The 19,677-nt window shown below is 39.9% G+C and overlaps 1 protein-coding gene across 2 annotated transcripts; it reads right to left on the reverse strand.

Annotated features, from left to right (window-relative positions):
* Positions 1 to 11,595: 11,595 nt before the first annotated feature.
* On the reverse strand, positions 11,596 to 17,277 carry pde6gb (phosphodiesterase 6G, cGMP-specific, rod, gamma, paralog b). 2 transcript variants are annotated; one of them, XM_088323602.1, is made up of 4 exons: positions 17,199 to 17,277; positions 13,028 to 13,200; positions 12,878 to 12,918; positions 11,596 to 11,756 (listed from the first exon to the last, which is right to left on the reverse strand). In XM_088323602.1, exons 2-4 carry the CDS (start codon positions 13,171 to 13,173, stop codon positions 11,680 to 11,682), a joined length of 264 nt encoding a protein of 87 aa, XP_088179728.1. In that variant the 5' UTR covers positions 13,174 to 13,200; positions 17,199 to 17,277; the 3' UTR covers positions 11,596 to 11,679. The 2 variants fall into 2 exon arrangements, with proteins under 2 accessions (XP_088179728.1, XP_088179729.1); XM_088323603.1 differs by having other exon boundaries at positions 17,142 to 17,235.
* Between the last annotated feature and the right edge of the window lie 2,400 nt (positions 17,278 to 19,677).

Genomic DNA, 19,677 nt, shown 5'->3' on the forward strand with positions numbered 1-19,677 from the left:
TGTTTCTCACATTCTCTCTCTCTCTCGCTCTCTTTTTCTCTTTCCTTGTCCCGTACTCTCTCTTTTTCTCTCCCCTCTTATTTCTTTCTCCCTTTTTTTCTTTCTCCTCAATCGACTAGTCCGGCCCCAGAGAGAGTGTTTGTTCTATCGTGTGGCCCCCGAGTTAAAATGACACCCCTGTTGTATGCCATGGTATCCCCATTTAGATCGGCGCCATGATTGCCCAGCATCCTGCTGTGTATCAGTTACCCTCACTCGTACTAGACAACACATTGCCATCTAATGGTCAAATATTACACATTGGGGCTTTAAAGAGACGTTGTGTATTTTTTGTGCTTCCTGGGGAAAAAAAAACGTATTTCAATGAAAAAGAGACAAAAAAAAAGAATATTGATTTGAATAATAAGCAAAAACTGATGAACTACATTATAAAGGTACATTTTTTTAATGGTCATAGGTCAAAAAAAATATTTATTTTTACATACCATGCTATTCACTTAAAGCAGAAGTTTTCAAAGTTGGGTCCATGGAACCCCAGGGAGTAAAAAACGTCTTTCCAGGGGGTCTGCGACACGATTTCTCACACAAAGTAATAATAAAATATGTTTCTGGAAAAAAAAAAGCCACAAATTTCTTTTCTTCTTTCTCGCTATGTCTCACAACCTATCTATACTATTTTGAGTCCAGCCCAGATGAGTGATTCAGGCTGCCCCACACTCAGCGGAGAGAGCATGGGCGGCGGTTAAGCACTCCCAGAGAGAGAGAAGCTTAGTGGGTAGCTCCCGACCACTCCAAGCAGCCAAATCCAATCTTTCGACGACACATTTTGATTGCTTGCATTTAAAAAAAATGTATTCTGTACTGAATTGAATGTTCTCAAATATCAGAATTAAAATTGTCTTTATTTTCATTGATAACGATGCAGTGAACAGTGTTTACGAGATCAGACATGGCACTCCGGTATAAACAAGTAATAAATACTTAAAATACAAAAGGGAGAGAAAAATAAATGTTAAGATACAGTAAATAGGCAAAAATATTTACAAGGTAGTGCTGCATATTATGTTGCATAATTATGTTGCATAATTCGAAACTAAGTCGATATCTCTAATAAGATACAGTATGAATACACATGCACCCCTCAAGATTTTAGCATTTTTAAAACTCTCTTACCGGACCGGATAGGCTTAAATATGATGAAAAAAAAACTAAAAATCTGATGAAAACTGCTAGATTCATTAAAAAAGTAAAATAAAACAAAGATGTGAAGAACACACTGTCAGAAAAACTCCACTGCCTTGAAATGGTTCAGTCCATTCGATTTTTTGCACCGCTCCTCTTTTGCTCGGTTCGTATCACTTGCGGTATAGCGGCAGGGTCTGTGGAGTCTCCGGTGTATTACGGTCAGAGGATGTTGTATCACTTTAAATAAAATGAAAAAAAACCAAAAAAAAAACCTGGCAGACAGTCTAGATCAGGGGTGGCGAATAAGTCTGACACAGAGCCGAAATTTTTGACTGTGAGAGTCAAAGAGCCACACAATGCACTGACCTGCCATGACAGACAGACACACACAAACACACACAATTAAAAACATATTATTTCCCATAACACACTCCTCTCCTTACAGTACAACAAGTATTGTTCTTGTGTTGATTTCAAGGAAAGTGTCCACCCTCAATGCACACAAAAAAACTAAACATGAAACAAGGCAAAGAGCCGCAGTATATAGAAAATATGATGAGGCAAAGAGCCGCATTCTTATTGGCCAAGAGCCGCATGCGGCTCTAGAGCCACGTGTTCGCCACCCCTGCTCTAGATGCTCAGCACCCTCAAAGCTCTGAACCTAAAATAGCCGCCTGAGAGAGAAGTGAGAGAGAAGACACGTGGTACAAAAGGCAAGAGTGGACTTGACTTTGATTGTGGTTTTTTTGCAATTGCAGATATCGTTTTGATTTGAATGTGATTGAAGAGGTGAAGTAGAATAGGAAAAAAAACGGTTAAACTGTCGGCTTTTTTACCAAAAACCCAGGTTGCAGGAACAATTGATTCTCTTCAAAATTACATTAAATTAGTTTTTCTTTGGGCCGTACAGTGGCAACTGCAACTGTCATCTCATAAATGCTTAACACAGTCGTTTTTTCATGGTTCTGTTCCGCTGTATAGCATTAATGATCATGTTTTGCATGTTGTTACTGAACATGAGGATCTGGGTGTCACTCTTACTTCAAACCTAAAGTTTATCACGCATATCGCCAAAATTACCAACAAAGCCAATAGCGTAGCATCAAACATTTACAGAAATGTTTACAACAAGAACCCAGCATTCTTAGTTCGAATCGAGTGGCGGGAATTTTGTGTTGCTCACGTCGTCGCGTCTACGAGATTGTTTTCAGATTCCTACTATAGCAGAATTCTGGATTGAGACTTTTTATCTTGAACAGCTGAAAAGTTTCGGGTAAGCATCTCGGACGATTGGCGCAAGGTAAGTGCCGCGCACAATTGTTTTACAGTCGGAAGCTGCTGCCGATCGTTGTTGAAGGGCATCCCCTCCCACGGCTGCTAAGACGCTCTTTGGCATCCAACGCTTACAAGTGAGTATGGGTTGCTGTAAAGGTTGCTCCCGTGTCCGTAGGCAAGTAGCCCTTCTAGAGGGACGTGTCCGTGAGCTAGAGCAGTTTAAACGTAAAATGTTAGGTGCCTCGGACACCACTGCTAGCGTGGGTTGTAGCGAACCTGCTAGTCCGGTTAGCACTAGCCCTAAACGGCATGCTAATCGCGGTGAGCCAATTCAGACGCATAACAAGTTCAGCCCCCTAGCTAGTCCCACTCCACCACGGTCTACTGGCTCCCACACCCTAGTTATAGGTGACTCCATCACCCGTAACATAAAGCTTAGCACCCCAGCCACGGTTATGTGTATTTCTGGGGCCAGAGCACCCGACATTGAGGCTAATTTGAGGGAGCTGACGAGCAAACCTAGACACCAGGACAGGGCTAGCTACACCGATATAGTCATTCACGTCGGCTCTAATGATACTAGAATGAGACAATCTGAGATTACAAAGAAAAATATTGCTAGGACCTGTAATCTCGCCAGAAAGATGAGTCGGCATCGAGTAATTGTCTCTGGCCCCTTGCCTGCGAGAGGCAATGATGAGAGGTTTAGCAGACTAGTCTCGCTAAACCGGTGGCTGGCAAGTTTTTGCAATCAGAAGGGATTTAGGTTTGTGGATAACTGGCCTGCTTTCTGGGGCCGACCTGACCTGCTGAGGAGAGACGGCCTTCACCCTAACTGGGAAGGTGCTCTCACTCTTTCTAAAAATATAGATTACTGTTTCAGCCTTCCATGACAGGGTACACTAGTGCAGGCCAGGTCACAGGTGATTAGTGAACCTGTTACCATGGGTGTGGAGTCTGTAATGCTAGAGCGAACTAGCGCTATGCTAGATTCATGCAATTCACATAGTTTTTGTAGTTTAGAGCGTTCTACTGACTGCACCATACACCCTGATTTATACTCTTCTATAGCATCTTCTTCTGTGCTTCTTACCTCTGTTTCTCCCTTGTTAGGTGAGGAGGGAGAAGAAATAACATTATTTTCTACCAATAGTCATCCTGCTACTCCACCTGTCAACAATATTCCTGTGGTATGGAATTCGGGCCGCATCTGCCGTCATGCAAGGCACAAGACCCGGGACCGGCAGTCTAATCCTGTGGTGGTTACCACTAAGGTTGCCATTAAGCTTCAAAACTCGCGAAAGGTTTCAGCTCAGTCCACAGTGCTGAAGCTTTGCCTTCTGAATATTAGATCACTAGCCTCCAAAGCTTTACTTGTCAATGACCTTATTAATGAACACAATCTTAACCTTATTGGCCTTTGTGAGACCTGGTTAAAACCAAATGAGTTTGTAGTGTTAAATGAGGCTTCTCCCCCTAACTTTGTGAGTTCGCACTTGGCACGACCATGCAAAAAAGGTGGAGGTGTTGCTCTTATATCGGAAGATAGGTTGAAATTTACTTCTAATACCCCTACTAGTTTTAAAACGTTTGAAGCACTTGTTATGAGGTCCTTAATGTCAACACCAATTTATTTAGTTGTTGTGTATCGCCCGCCTGGACCATACTTAAATTTTTTGGAAGAATTTTCGGAACTGTTAACAGACTTAGTAACTTATGCGGACAATGTTGTAATTATTGGTGATTTTAATGTTCACATAAACTCCCCATCAAATTCACTTGCAATTGCATTTAAGTCACTGATTGATACATTTGGTTTCAATCAAATAGTTGATGTGCCCACTCATAAAGATGGGAACACTCTAGATCTTGTCCTGACCCGTGGCGTAGTAGCCTCAAATGTTACAGTGTTACCGTATCCTACTGCCATCTCTGATCACTATTTTGTTAAATGTGAGGTGCTGTTTAATGTTTACTGTGATAAGGAAAATTTAGGCTTTAGCAGTCGCAATATCCGCCCTAAAACGGTGTTAGCCTTAAAAGAATTATTACCTACGGTAACTGCAGCCTTCCCTTCGTACACTGGGTCTGTTGACTCACTTACAAACAACTTCAATACTGCTTTGGTAAATGTTCTTGATTCTGTGGCGCCCCTAAAGTATAAATTCCGACCCAAGAAGAATACACCTTGGTTTACTGAAGAAACTAGGTTACTCAAACAAAGTTGCAGAAAAATTGAACGAAAATGGCGCACTACTAAGCTGGAGGTTTTTCGACTGGCCTGGTGTGACAGTTTGCTGAAATATAAAGTAGCTCTTGCCTCAGCTAAAGCTTCGTATTTCTCTAAGATTATTGTCGAACATAAGAATAATCCGAAATTTTTGTTTGACACAGTGGCGAAACTTACCAGACAACAACTTAACCCAAATGGTTGCACTTATTCTGCTAATGACATTATGGATTTTTTTAATAAAAAGATTCAACTAATCAGGAATGAAATTTTAAAAGAACGCTCTGTTTCCTCCTCCTATATCAAAGATGTGGAGGTGCTAGGTATGGACTGTGTCAGCGGTTGTTCAGAAACATTCTCCAGTTTCAATGATTTGTCCCTTGATAATCTAACACAGATGGTCAGTAGGGCCAAACAAACTACGTGCCTGCTTGATCCGTTTCCAGCTTCACTGGTGAAGGATCTGTTTGGGATCTTAGGACCATCAGTTTTAAATATTATTAATATATCGCTATCCTCGGGTATTGTTCCTGTAGCCTTCAAGTCTGCCGTCATTAAACCCACGCTTAAGCGACCTAACCTTGACCCAGAAAGCCTAGGTAATTATAGGCCAGTGTCAAATCTGCCATTTTTTGCGAAAGTACTTGAAAAGGTCGTTGCACAGCAGCTAAATGACTTCATGTCAGAAAATAACCTTTTTGAAACTGTCCAGTCAGCATTTAGGGCAAATCATTCTACTGAGACAGCCCTTGCTAAAGTAACCAATGATCTCCTTTTAACAATAGATTCTGGTGCCTCATCAATGTTACTGCTGCTGGATCTCAGCGCTGCTTTTGATACGGTCGACCACAACATATTATTGGTTCGTCTAGAACGCATTGGTATCTCAGGAACTGTACTCTCGTGGTTTAGGTCCTACCTGTCAGACAGGATGCAATGTGTTAACTATGGCAATCTGACCTCTAAACAATCTAATGTCCCTTGTGGTGTTCCTCAAGGCTCTGTACTTGGCCCCCTTCTTTTTAGTATTTATATGATCCCGCTTGGTGACATTATCCGCAAGTATAATATTACTTTCCATTGCTATGCAGATGACACTCAACTGTATGTGCCACTGGAAAAAACTGGACATTTAAGTTTTAGAAATCTGGAGGCTTGCCTTACTGAGATTCAAAGATGGATGTCAAATAATTTTTTACGCCTTAACCCAGAAAAAACTGAAATGTTGATTATTGGTCAAGCTCACTGTCGTCAGTTGTTTTCAAACACTACCCTGAACCTAGACAAATGTAATATCACCCATAGTGACTCGGTCAAAAATCTAGGTGTTATATTTGATCCTAATCTGTCGTTTCAGTTACACGTGAAAAATATTACTAGAATAGCTTTCTACCACCTCCGTAATATTGCGAAGATTCGTTCGATGCTGTCCCAATCAGATGCAGAGATTTTAATTCATGCGTTTATTACTTCTCGGCTTGATTACTGTAATGTATTGCTTTCTGGTCTCCCGATGTCTAGCATTAAAAGTTTGCAGCTGGTTCAGAATGCGGCAGCTAGACTTTTGACTAAGACCAAAAAGTTTGAGCACATTACTCCTGTATTGGCCAACTTGCACTGGCTCCCAGTCCACTTAAGATGTGACTTTAAGGTTCTCTTATTAACATATAAATGTTTGCATGGGCTTGCACCCTCTTATCTCTCCGATTTGATTTCCCCCTATGTTCCTGCACGGAGTCTGCGCTCGGAAAATGCCGGTCTACTTGTGACTCCGAGAGCCAAGAAGTCTGCGGGCTCGAGAGCGTTCTCCATCCGGGCCCCGGTGTTATGGAACGCCCTGCCTCTGGAGATAAGATCTGCAATCTCAACGGAAGTTTTTAAATCGAGGCTTAAGACACACTTCTATTCCAAAGCATATGATTGATGCCCACCTCATATTCTGTTTTGTCCTGTCTTTTTCCGACGCCTGCCTGGCTGATACGAAGGAGAAGGATGATTTGGGATGGGTCAGCGGACCGGCGTCTGACCTGCAGCATGTCAACCCCTGCATTTACCAGCTGGCAGAGACGGGAGGCAACGTCGTGGCCGTCATAGACTTTCTGGACTGGTTTGCAGGCTGGGGGCGTCGTTGATGTCATGCACTTTCCGGACATTTTCAACATCTTACCTTATGTTTACTATTATGTGTACAGTAATGCTAATTGTAATTCACCCTGGTCAATCCTGGAAGGGGGATTACCACATGTGAGGTCCTTTCTCAAGGTTTCTCTTTTCTCCTCACACTGAGGTTTTTGAGTTTTCCTTGCCCGCATGCTGGTTTAAGATCAGGTAATTGTGTAATTTTGTAACTGTAATCCTGTGCAGTCCTTTGAGACATTTTTGTGATTAAGGGCTATATAAATAAATTTGACTTGACTTGACTTGAATGTTTTGCGTGTATGTTAGACCCGGGTTAGAATAAAATAGCGTTGTGTGGAACCCTTACTTACTCAAAGACTTCAACCTACTGGAAGGAGTTCATTGTCGGTATACGAAGCGGATACCTGGGATGCACAATTTCTCATATCCGGAAAGACTACAAAGGCTGAACTTGGACTTGTTGGAGCTCCTCAAAATTCGAATTGATTTAATTTTTGTGTTCAAAGTACTACATGGAATGATCAATGTGCCCATTGATCAATTTTTTGAGTTCTGTCGTGTTGATGGTTTACGTGGCCACAGATATAAGTTACAGGTGCCTAGACCTACCATCAACTTGCATGGAAACTTTACTTCTTTCAGGATACCAAAAATTTGGAATTTTTTGCCTGACCGGGTTGTTAGTGCAAATTCAATGCAAACTTTTAAGCAAAGGTTGGCAGAGATAGATTTTTCAAATTTTCTTAGGAGAGGGGGCATAAGGTGACCAAATTTGGCCATGCTCACTCTTAGGGGCCGGTCACACAGCCGTTTGCGGCTGAATCACGGCTAAAATTTTGCGTTTTTTTTTTGCCCGTGGTTGCCCGCGATGGAAAATGCGCAAATTTGGCCAACCCGCTGTTCATCGGTGGTATGCCCGCAAAACAGACGCCGGCGACTGTTCCGCTTCCTCATCGCGTAATTTCTGCGTCATTTTCTCGTGTGGACCACGGGTATAAAAGCTCCCGAGCCGGTGTTGTGTCCAAATCCGACTCCTATGCAACACCACCACCCCCCCACCCCCTCGCGTGAACGCGCATTCTGCTGCGATCGCTTTTGTTGTAAGCGTGCATTGACGTTGGTGACTTTTTCATCCGCGTTAACAAACGCATTTTGTAGAATACGATCGCACTTTATTGTTTAAATAAATGCGTTATATAGACTAGGATCTCCCAATTGTTATAATTAGCTCGCTTTATAGTTTTAATAAGCGTTTTATATAGAATACGATCGCTTTTGTTGGAAGCGCAGCAGAATGCGCGTTCACGCGAGGGGGGGAGGATTTACCGTTCGATTACGTTCACAACAAAAACAAAGACGGAATGGTTTAAGTTGTATTACATTTCCAACAAATGCAAGACAAAGTGGTTTTGGTTATATGTTCGCCATTACATTCCCTAAAAGTGAGATAAAACGAGGTAAAAGTGGTTGTAGTAGCGAGGGGATGCAAATCTCGGCAGGGATGCATTTCTCGGAAACACCGGGCTATAAATCATAACCGCTCAAGACACAGTCCCATGAAGATCAAGATTTCAAGCTATGGCATCATTTTTATTTTATTATCTTGAAAAGAAATGTCAAGAAATAAAAATGGATTAAGACGAGGTCACTGCGCTGACGGGGATCCATGTTCACCCCCTTGACGTCTCGAGCACAACTGACGTGTGCTCGGCAAAACGCGCTGTATATACGCGGAGAAAGACGTTTGACTGTCACACACGTAACTCGCTAATTTCACGTAATAACACCGCGATACAGGCGCAGAACATGCTATTACCATGCTCCACCCACGATTACCCGCTGAAATTTCCCGTCCTACCCATGTGTAACCACACCCTGGTCGCGGCCAGAGCACGTCGTTCCGCGTCATTTCCGCGTCATTACCTCGTGTTGACCACGTGTGCGGCACGCGGTTTAAAACATGCTCAAACTTTTGAGCAGCTCAAAAGTTTTGCGCGCGGCCAACAACGTGTGAATTTCCGACCGGGAGTAAAGCACTGCTGTATCTCGTCTATATGGCGGTCTCAAAACGTCCAACAGCGCCCAACAGCAAATTTCTGGCCGTGGTTCAGCCTTGATACGCTCGTGAAAGGCTGTGTACCCGCGCTCTGAAGAATTGAGCAGCGCAAAACCCTTCCGCGCTGCCACCCGCGCGCGAATTTCCGACTGCGTGTTAAGCACTGCTGTATCTCGTCTGCATTGCGATCTGAAAGCGTCCAATAGCGTCCGCCTCACAGGCAGAAATTTCTGGCCGTGATTCAGCCGCAAATGTCTGCATTAGTTTTGTGTCATGTTTTGACTAGTATATCTAACAATACTTTCAATAAACATTAAATTAAGTATAAAGGAGAAACTTTCAGCTTTTCTGGAGAAGTTGGCTTAATTTGACAAACAATTGGGAAATGATTATTTTAGTATAGCGTGATATACAGTGTTACAACAGAGTCCAAGTCTGTTTTTTTTTAAAGTAACACAATTGGGTGATAAGAATGAGGATAATGGTAAAAATATATATAATATTTCATATTTAAATATGAAAAACAAATAAAAGGTAAAGTTTTCCCAATTTTCGGTTTAGCTTTTTCAAAAATGTATTTAGTCAACAAATTCTGATAATTTACGACAAAGGATTCCTCTTAACCCGGACACCACCACTTTGACTTGCTCCCCTCTAGTGGGCGCTACAGGTCCTTTGAAACAAGGACTGAAAGGTTCAGAGACAGTTTCTTCCCCTGGGCCGTAACCACCCTAAACAAGAGCTTGAGAATGTGAAAAAATATCTTGCCTATGTATGGATAAACAGGTATGCATACTGTATCTTATTAAAGATATCGACTTAGTTTCGAATTATGCAACATGATATGCAGCACTACCTTGTAAATATTTTTGCCTATTTACTGTATCTTAACATTCATTTTTCTCTCTCTTTTGTAATTTAAGTATTTACTTGTTTATACCGGAGTGCCATGTCTGATCTCGTAAACACTATTCACTGCATCGTTATCAATGAAAATAAAGACAATTTTAATTCTGAAATTTGAGAACATTCAATTCAGTACAGAATACATTTTTTTTAAATACAAGCAATCAAAGTGTGTCGTCGAAAGATTGGATTTGGCTGCTTGGAGTGGTCGGAAGCTGCAGTGCCCATTTAGGCCGCCAGAGGGTGTTGGAGACCCCACAAAAGCAGACCACACAAAAGCAGATGTTTATTGATTTTGTTGGTATTTATTATGGGTGCCTTGACATGAAACCTAGCTCGAACCACTCGCTGAGGCAGAAAGTACAACTGTGTACATTTTCACGAAAATTGGTTCTGTCGTTTCGGAAAAGTCACATACAAACACACACACATCGGGATTTAGAAAATAGTTTGTAAAACTATGACTAAATTCTTAACCCACCTTCAACTATTGACAACAACAAACTGCCATTTGGATCTTTGTTGTTTATTCCTATAGTCATTTTACATCCAGCGAACAAGACAAATATACAAAATCTTTCCATCAGCAAAGTTTTCTTTGGTCAAATTATTATTCGAATCTCATTTGGAATGCAGACCGGGCTACAGAAGAAAACATGCAAAATTAAAGCAAAGCATAAATCCACAGCTGCAAACTGTCTGATTTTCTTAGCGTGCATAGTAAATAAACAACATCATGATTACTTAGCAATAAAACCAAAGACAAAGGCTGCTTTGCTGGGAAAGAACTGACAAATTTCGATTTTGAACCGTGAGAAAAGCCAGGCGGACCAGTAACGTCGACTAGGGGTGGGCAAATCGATCCAAATATAGATATTACTTGGATCGGATAATTACTATTGTCCTGGGGTCGATTCTTCACTCCTCCACCAATTTCCTCAAAATGCTATGTAGATAGAGCTGCCCTCCTATTTCTCTCTCTTTCCCTCTCACACCGCCCGTGGCCACTCTAAGTTAATGCCTGATTGTGTAACTGACACATTTTTTTTGAACATCTCCCTACCGGGCCTGCTGCTGCGTCCTGTCAGAAAAGCAGAAGGGAGGGCCAAAGCTATGCCCACTCCCATACCGGCAGCTAAAAATGAAAGCCGGCAAACAGGAAGCACAGCGCGGTGTGGAAATTTTTTTAAACCACAGAAAAGGACCATGCAAGGTATCATTTGTGAGGTGGTCTGCTACTGTGGCAACACCACATATTTACACAAACACATGTAAAAAAAGCTCACTCTACTGAGAGAGACAAACTGAATCTAAAATGTAAACATCTAACTGTTTCAGAACAAAAACCTTCAAACCCGTTGTCACTATGGCAACTGAGCCAAAGAGAGACATGAACAGTCTATTTTCAAAATACTGTGCAGTGGAGGTATTTTTGCTCTAGATAATGTGAAGTATTAGTATTTTCGTTACATTGCTTATTTGTTGGTTTTTGTTGAAACAATTGTTATAGAAATGTTTCTATTTCTTTCTATCTGTTAAATTTTGCATTATAGTTCTTTGATGATAAATATTAAATATTTCTTCCGTGTTTATTGTAAATATACGGGGAAGGATTCAATTATTATCAAATTATTGGTATCGATCGATACTACCATGTAACGACACCAAAATTCTCAGTATTGCCTGCCCTTAACAGCTTCTATGCTCCACCACCTGACAACAAAGCATATGGGACAACAATCATGAACCATGCAAAGATGATATTCTAAACACAAGTAAAACTGCAATGTCTTGACAGCAACCATTCAATAAACATTTTTTTTAATTGTTTTTTTTTTAATCGGAGGTGTTTTTGTTCCAGTTTTGTTTTGATGAGTCCCGGGCAAGCTCAAATGATTCCATATTGGGCCAGCTCGTGCAGCTCCAGATGGTTGAAGGCCTCCCACGGGCAAATCACTGTAATATCTAAATACACACATACTCAGATATACAGTATCTACATAGAGACTGTTTACATCAGGGGTCTCAAACTCAACTGACTTAAGGGCCGCCGGAGCTAGGGTCCTGTTGAAGTTGGGCCAAATTGGGTTTTCGCAACAACAACAAAAAATAGCTCTGATAAAAACAATTCACTCTTCTCAAACATACAACTGTATACTGTACATCTTAAAATTTGCTACACATAATAAGACCAGAAAATAAAAAAACATCAAGAATTTATAGTGAAATCGCTTATGAATGAATCAAGTATTTCACGTGGGCTGAAATGAAGAGGACAGTGTTATTATTTGACCACTAGATGTCGCTGTATCGTGTAGTTCAACTGAAAATGATTGCTTAAAAGAACAAGGAAGAATACAGACTACTGGAATTTTAGGGGACCAAAACATTACTTTCATTTTTTTTTTTGGCCAAGCCTCATGCAAAGAAAGAAAAGAAAAAGGGGAAGAAAATAAAAGAAAAAATGTAAAACAAGAATTTAAGAAAAAACAAGAGTAAATAAAGGAAAAGAGAAAAAACTAGGGGAAAAAGAAAAAGTAGCAAAATAAAAAGAGAGAAGGAAAATAATTAAAAAATGACAAGAAAAGAGGAAAACACAAGAAGAGGAAAAAGGAAAAGAGAAAAAGGAAACGAAAAAAGGAAAAAACAAAAAAGAAAAAGATTGAAAATGAGAAGAAAAAAGGGAAAAACAAGAAAGAGTAAGAGGTAATTAAAGAAAAATGAAAGAAAAAGACATGTTTTTCGAGATAGCAGCAGGATGACTGACATATATGTCAGCATGAGGTCAGCCTCATGTTATGTCAAGTAATTGCAAATTTCTCGACCTACAAGTGTTTAAAAAAAAACACACATTTATACCATGTTTATTTGTTTATTATTTAAACCAATGTTGTTTTTTTGATACCGCTAGAAGGCGCTAAGTAATACACATTGTCCCTTTGATCTTTCATATTAAGAGGCGAGACCTCGAGTTTGAGAACCCTGGCCTACATGTATATACAGTATATATATATATATATATATATATATATATATATATATATATATATATATATATATCAATATGTATTTATATAAAGGCTTACCTGTTCCTAAGCCCTCCATTCCCGGGATATCATCGCCAAAACTGTACTCGACACAAAAGGGGGAAAAAACAACCACGAATGAATGGCAATAATTTTTTGGGTTGCAAAATCCGAATTGAAACTTTAATTCTTTTTGTGTAAATGACGCACCCCTGTACACCCTTCTTTGGGGGCTTGCTTTTGAATTGCCGTGTCTGCCTCTGCTTGAACTTGGGGGGGCCTTTTCGTGGTGTGGCGGGGCCCCCGCTCACTCGCGTGGCCGATTTGATCTCAGCTTTGGGCGCCTCCAGATTCATCTCCGATTCTCGGGTCAGTTTGTTTCTCTGGAAACATTGAAGTAAACATTCACACTAGTTGGCAAGTTTAAAGTTTAATAGTTACTCAAAATGCGTAGAGACAACAGCAATGGATTTTGAACTTACAGGGAGAACAGGGAGAGAATGCTTGAGATAAGAAAGTCCAACTTGTTCTAAAGGCCCTCTCCTGAGCCCTTTCTTTTATTAACAATTCCTGGGTTATAATAGCAGATAAGCCCTAAAGGGTCTAGTTATCAAAGAACAGCAACATGATTGGCTGATATAGTAACAATGACGTAAACCAGGGGTGGGCAAACTATGGCATGCGGGCGAAATGCATGCTGTCAAGCCTTCCAATCCAGCCCACAAACGAAAATGGTAAAAATTACAATACAATTGATTTTAGTAACCTCAGGCGAAAACGGCATTATTGACAATATTTAATTTATGAGAAGACTAAAAACTGTTGCATTTTGAAAACAATAGTGTCACGGTTCAGCACCAGCAGTCCCTCCCCTACTCCGAGAGATGGCGGCATTGGCTTATTTTCAGTTCCCTCCCTCTCTCTACTCCACTCTCCGGTCAGGGTGTACCGATTGTACATTAGCTACCCTCTGCTATTTTTACTCCACTCTTCCATTCCATGTTGCTGGATCCTCTATGTACACTTCTCAAGATATTGCCCCCAGGACAATCTCAAGTTACTCTCCCAGGATTCCCCACCTCTTCAGTCCTTGTCCTGCTCTGCCTTGTCTGTTAGTGTGTCTCACATTGTTATCAAATAAATGCGCCCTGATATTGTGCAATGGAAAAATTTCCAATTGCCTTGTTGACATTGTTACACAGTACAGTATTTGTATTTTTGTTACAAAAATGCCTTTCTTAGTTTGACTTTTGGGAGAGTGATTTCACGCGCATGTTCTTGGTTTTCTTTGATTCTAGGATGAAAATGGTGAAAGTAAGAAAAGTAATGTTTCAATAGAGGCCAAATGCCAACCCAAACCCCAAAAAGATGAAAAAAAGAGTTTATGTGAGTGTGTAAGAAAGACTAGTATGTGCACATGGCACACAGGCAGCCTGACGGAGGCTGCAATGACGATTTCAGCCAGAAGACGGCGCAGGCAAGTAGAATGTTTGAGAAAAATACAAATTGTGTTTTGTTTTTTTGAATCAGCAAAACAACAAGTCAATAAAGAAACATATTTTATAAAATACACAATTACAAAACAAAAAATCAATACTTACAATTTGAAAAAAATTACTGCCCAAACTAGAGCTATTTTGCATGGAAAATGTTTTTGTTTTTTACAATATTTTTCTCAATTCTGTTTGGATTTTTCAACAAGGGCCACATTAAAGGGTGCAGGAAATGATGAGAAAGACTTTGAGTGTGCGGACGTACAGTGCACGTGTCGGCCAGTCAAAACAAAATGTTTTGTGTAACAAAGCAATGTTCCATCAGAGTGACCCTGACACAATACGGGCTAATCCTAATCTCGGGCTCACTTTACTAATCTTCCTTCAATCTGGTTAGCACAAGTGCTGAGCACACACTTACACTCTAACATTGCACGTTTCAATGACAAGCACATCACAACAACTGCAAAACACAAACATTACATATTTAATCGTCATTAAATTATGAGATTCTTAGTCCATTCATTAAATACATTTGAAACTAATCCTATCATTTAATGGAAAGGGAATTTATTCCAAAAGGTATTATTCACTATGTATTTTCAATTTTTACATGGGCTGCAAGAATTGGTGGGAAAAATGTAGGTTATAGAAAGAACGAAAGGAGGTACACCCAACAAAATGAAAGAAAGTACGGCAGACAGAACGAAAGAAAGAAAGAAAGAAAGAAAGAAAGAAAGAAAGAAAGAAAGAAAGAAAGAAAGAAAGAAAAGAAAGGACAAAAAACAGAAGAAGGAAAGAAGGGACAGAAGAGCAGAAGAACAAAATAAATCAGGGATAGAAGAACAAAAGAAAGAAGATATAAAAGAACAAAAGAAAGAACAAAAGAAAGAAAGGACAATCGCACAAATGAACGAAAGAAAGAACGGACAGAAGAACAAAAGAAGATATAACAGAACAAAAGAAAGAAAGAAAAAGAGAAAGAGAGAAAGAAAGATTGAAAGAAAGAAAGGACAAATGAACGAATGAACGAAAGGAAGAACGGACAGACAGAAGAACGAAAAAAACAAAAGAGATAAGGGACAGAAGAACAAAAGGAAGAAGATATAAAAGAAAGAAAGAAAGAACAAAAGAGATATGGGACAGACGAACAAAAGAAAGAAGATATATTTGAACAAAAGAAAGAACGAAAGAAAAGACGATTGAACAAAAGAACAAAACATGTTATCGGAATACTTATCCTAGTGAGGATAAGAGATGCAGAAAATGGAGGAACGGATGGATGGGTGGATGATGACTTTTTAAGGGGAGAAAAGCTCACCAGTGCTGGGTCATTGTGATTTTCTAGTATTACATATATATATATATATATATATATATATATATATATATATATATATATATATATATATATATATATATATATATATATATAATATTTTTTTTAAGCTGACTGAATCTATTTAACCCTACTTTAAATAAATAACATGGTTATAACATGGAAACAACAAAGCAATAACATGATCAAGTGTTATTTTAGAAATACATATAAAACTCGGTGCCCTTTGTACCATTTAGCAGAGGTAGGTAAAGCAGCCAAACTTTTACTCAATTAAAAGTACTGTTGCATTAGAATATGATATGACTAAAGTAGAAGTAAAAAGTAGTAATTCAAATGATTATTTGAGTAAAAGTACTTGGTGAAAAAACTACTTAAGTACTGAGTAACTGTAGCAACGTCTCTTTTATTGATCATTTTTTAAACAACCATTGAATCCGATCATGAAAGTTCATCCAATCAACAATAAATTATAATTAATTTAAACATAGATTAAAATATTCAAGGTAATTTCAAGTACTTTAATAAACAACATAAAAATATTGGTATAAATCAAAGAAATAAATTAAACATTAGTAGCACATTTAAAGCCTCAGTACTTTTTATAACAGGCTCAGCAGGCAGAACAACAAGCTAGCCTAGGAGTCGGCCACCCAAAATGTTTAAAGAGACGTAATGGACTAAAAAAAATTTTTTTTAAGGAACTGCAAAAAAATTCAAAGCCTTAGTTCCAACGCAACACATGCTGTGTGTATCTTCATTAGCTTACTATCAAAATGACTAAGTTGGATTCTGTGGAGAATGACGTAACGATGATTCCGCCTCAAGTTTAACTTTGATACTATATTAATGAACTCAAAATGTTGGTGCATAATGTGTCTGTTATCTGGAAAACAAAAAGGGGGCAATAAAATGCAGGATATATTTATACAAATAAAATAGAAACCTTTTGAAAAGTTAAAGTGAATGAAATCACATTGATACCGTCTAAGTTTGATTTCTCTGCAGTTATTTTTCTCCTCTTTTTTGTGGTCCATGGTTGATCACACACACACACGCCGGTTTGCTACCTGCGATGCTCCTTTAAAAAGAGGCGAGGCTTTTGCCGCACAACGCGTGAGCCTCTCACTTAGGGCACACGGGACAGAAGAAAACAAGCGAAGGAGGAATGCTCGTACTTACTCAAGTAACGGGTTCAATGCAGCCATATTTGCGGAGTAAGACTACAGTTTCTTTTTCACAAATCTACTCAAGTAAAAGTAAATAGTTTAGTGATTTGCAAATACTCCCAGAAGTACAAAATGTGCCAAAACGTATTCAAGTAAATGTTACTTGTTACTGCGCACCTCTGCTATTCAGTAAAAATAAATAACTCTCAGCTTGAAAAAAGGTTGGAGACTCCTGCTCTAAAGTATAAAACTGTAGTGTTGGTAAGTTTACTCTTTCTATGTGCCAAAAGCGTGCGAGAAAAAGAAATCCATACAACCCATACCAAGTTCTAAGCAGGCGGGACCCCTGTGACGCTTGCCCCAAATTTTCTTTTACTCACGTGCTGATTAGCTTGCCTGCCCAACAGTCGGATGACAGGATATCGAATGAGAAGGTGACAATGATGGCTGGCTCTTATATTGCAGGATTAGTGTGGACACGCCTCATGTTGTGGCTGTTTGAAGGATGGAATGGGTTGACACCAGTTGTGGAACTACTGTAACGCATTATTAAGAAACACGGTCTTAAATGGTATCTTTTCATGGTAACGTTGTTGATCAAATATGGCAACCTAACTTTGGTTACTACATGGTGCATTACAACATTCACATTGTCACATATAACCCCCTAAATTGATAGAAGGTTTGAGGTGTTTGTATTTACCTCTTTGGGTCGAAAGGATTCAAGTGAGGACACATGTGTCAGGTTGACGGTCTTTAATAAGGATTGGGGAGGTAACGAAAAGTGCTCCGAGGAGGAAGGCAATAGTATAAGCTTGGGAAAAAAAAAAAAAAAAGCCAAGGCTGGAATAAATGCAATGTCCTACAAACTAGCGAGGCGTGGAGGGCTTTCTTGAGGACAATGTGATTGGGCAAGAATATCAGAGTTGAGTGATTATGTTATGGCAAAGGTGCTCCAAAGCTGATGGCATTTAATAACAAAATAATCAACAAAGTAACAAACAAACGGTCAAAAACAAGAATAAAACTGTCAGAACCAGAAAATAACAAACCTAAAAAAAGCAAGATGGACTGGAAAAAAAGGTGATGGTGGAAAATGAAAATCACCCACCCCAGAGTGATGTCCAAAATGTCCTTATGAAGGGTTAGGCTATTTAGGGACATGAGAGGGATGATTGTGTCATGATTACTGACGCGAGGCACCTGAGTCTGTTCCTTTGGCGCTAACTGCCTCGGACGTTGATTGGCTGGTTGTCTCTTTTTAAATCCCAGTCTTCCTGTCACCCGTTGTCAGTCCGTCTCCGAACCTCATTTCACGCTAGGCAAGCCTTTTCGACCCTGACTCTCTCCTGTCCTGATTCCTGTTTGATTCCCGGCTCCGACCCCCTTTCTGAACTTGACACTACCTTTTTGCTCCCCCGTCCCGGGCATCGATCTGTTTTTCCTCGACACTGCCTTCGCTCGCCACGGAAATACCACTTCCGCGTCTGAGTAACCTGCTCCACACGATCAACGATCCACGGATCCTGTATACCACCCTTTCCCTTCTTCCTTATAAAAACGCACGCAAGTGGGTCCTGTCTTCGTTCTGGTCCTGACAGATTGGACACACCTGTCCCAATTACCAAACGATTAGGCACTGTCTGGTGGACGATGGTGCGCGAGACCCTCACATAACCTACAAAAATATCACTGAACACAGAAATAGAGAGGGAGATATTCAAGTGGTTCAAAGCCCAGAAACAAATCGGATATGGAGTATCCCAGGTAAAAGTTTGTTGGCAAGCTTCCAAGAGTTGCACAAGTCAAAGTGTTCACTGCTTTCACAGGTTGGTGTACCCCAGAGGTCTCCAACATTTTGGAAGCAGAGAGCTACTTTTCGTTACTGGTCAGTGTGAATGGCTACCAGTTTGATATGCATCTCTTAAATAACACATGATTACTATGTTGTAACTAAAATGATCCCTAAAAATAAGGATTTGAGTAAATGGTTTCCTATCTGTCTACCCTGCGATTGGCTGGCAACCAGTTCAGGGCTTCCCCTTCCCACTGCCTGAAGACATCTAGGATGGACTCCAAACCCCCGAGACCCTAGTGAGGATAAGCGTCTGGAAAATGAATGAATGATTCACATTGAGTCTCACACTAACAGATGTTTGAGAAGAAAATCTATTTTTACTGTATTTTGCAAGTGTAAACAACATAAGGATTTTACTTTTCAGACTACCATTCGAAATGAGCTGCTGACTACGATGCAAATGTCCAGCAAGAAAATTTTATCCCACACACTAAAGGGGACGATATTCAAGTCCGGTGTGCGTTCTTTTGAATCATTTTTATCATTTTCCTCGTTCGCATTAGCTTTGTTTATATTTGCCATTTCTGGTCGTGCCACTCTCTCTTTTACAATTCATTCATACCACACACACGTAGCACACTCTGGAACCCCCTCGCTCCTTCCACCTACAAAGCTGCCCAAGGTGCCTGACTAGAAAATATAACAAAAACTAACAGAAAAGTGCCAGGTACTAAAAGTGCAACTAACGAGACAACTTCAACAAACAAGAACGAAAGAAATAACCTGAAATGAAATGATGTAGGCAATTTAATTCCTGGGAGCATGTGCCCTCTTCTCCTGCATCCTTTCCAATATCCATTTATTAACTTAATGCATTCATTCACATGTGTCTTACATTTACAGATACATAATGTACTCGTAGATGAATTGTGTCTATCATAATTTCAATTACTGACACTAGAGAGAGATGACAACTTTAAATATGTCTGCAGACAAAATAGCAAACAGGACATAAACATTATGGACGAATGAGCAGTCAGAAGATTAGCCAAAAAGAAGCG

The sequence above is a fragment of the Urocampus carinirostris genome, chromosome 19, assembly GCF_059441175.1.
Source record: "Urocampus carinirostris isolate Australia breed hairy pipefish chromosome 19, RoL_Ucar_1.0, whole genome shotgun sequence".
NCBI lineage: Eukaryota > Metazoa > Chordata > Actinopteri > Syngnathiformes > Syngnathidae > Urocampus > Urocampus carinirostris.

What these genes read in the sequence shown, in the direction of transcription:
- pde6gb (XM_088323602.1), bottom strand. Translation starts at nt 13,173, where the DNA reads ATGAATCTGGAGGCGCCCAAAGCTGAGATCAAATCGGCCACGCGAGTG. An exon ending in CCAAAGAAGGGTGTACAGGG is followed by an intron (nt 12,919 to 13,027) that starts GTGCGTCATTTA and finishes TGTCGAGTACAG; the next exon opens with TTTTGGCGATGATATCCCGG. An exon ending in AATGGAGGGCTTAGGAACAG is followed by an intron (nt 11,757 to 12,877) that starts GTAAGCCTTTAT and finishes GTGTGTATTTAG; the next exon opens with ATATTACAGTGATTTGCCCG.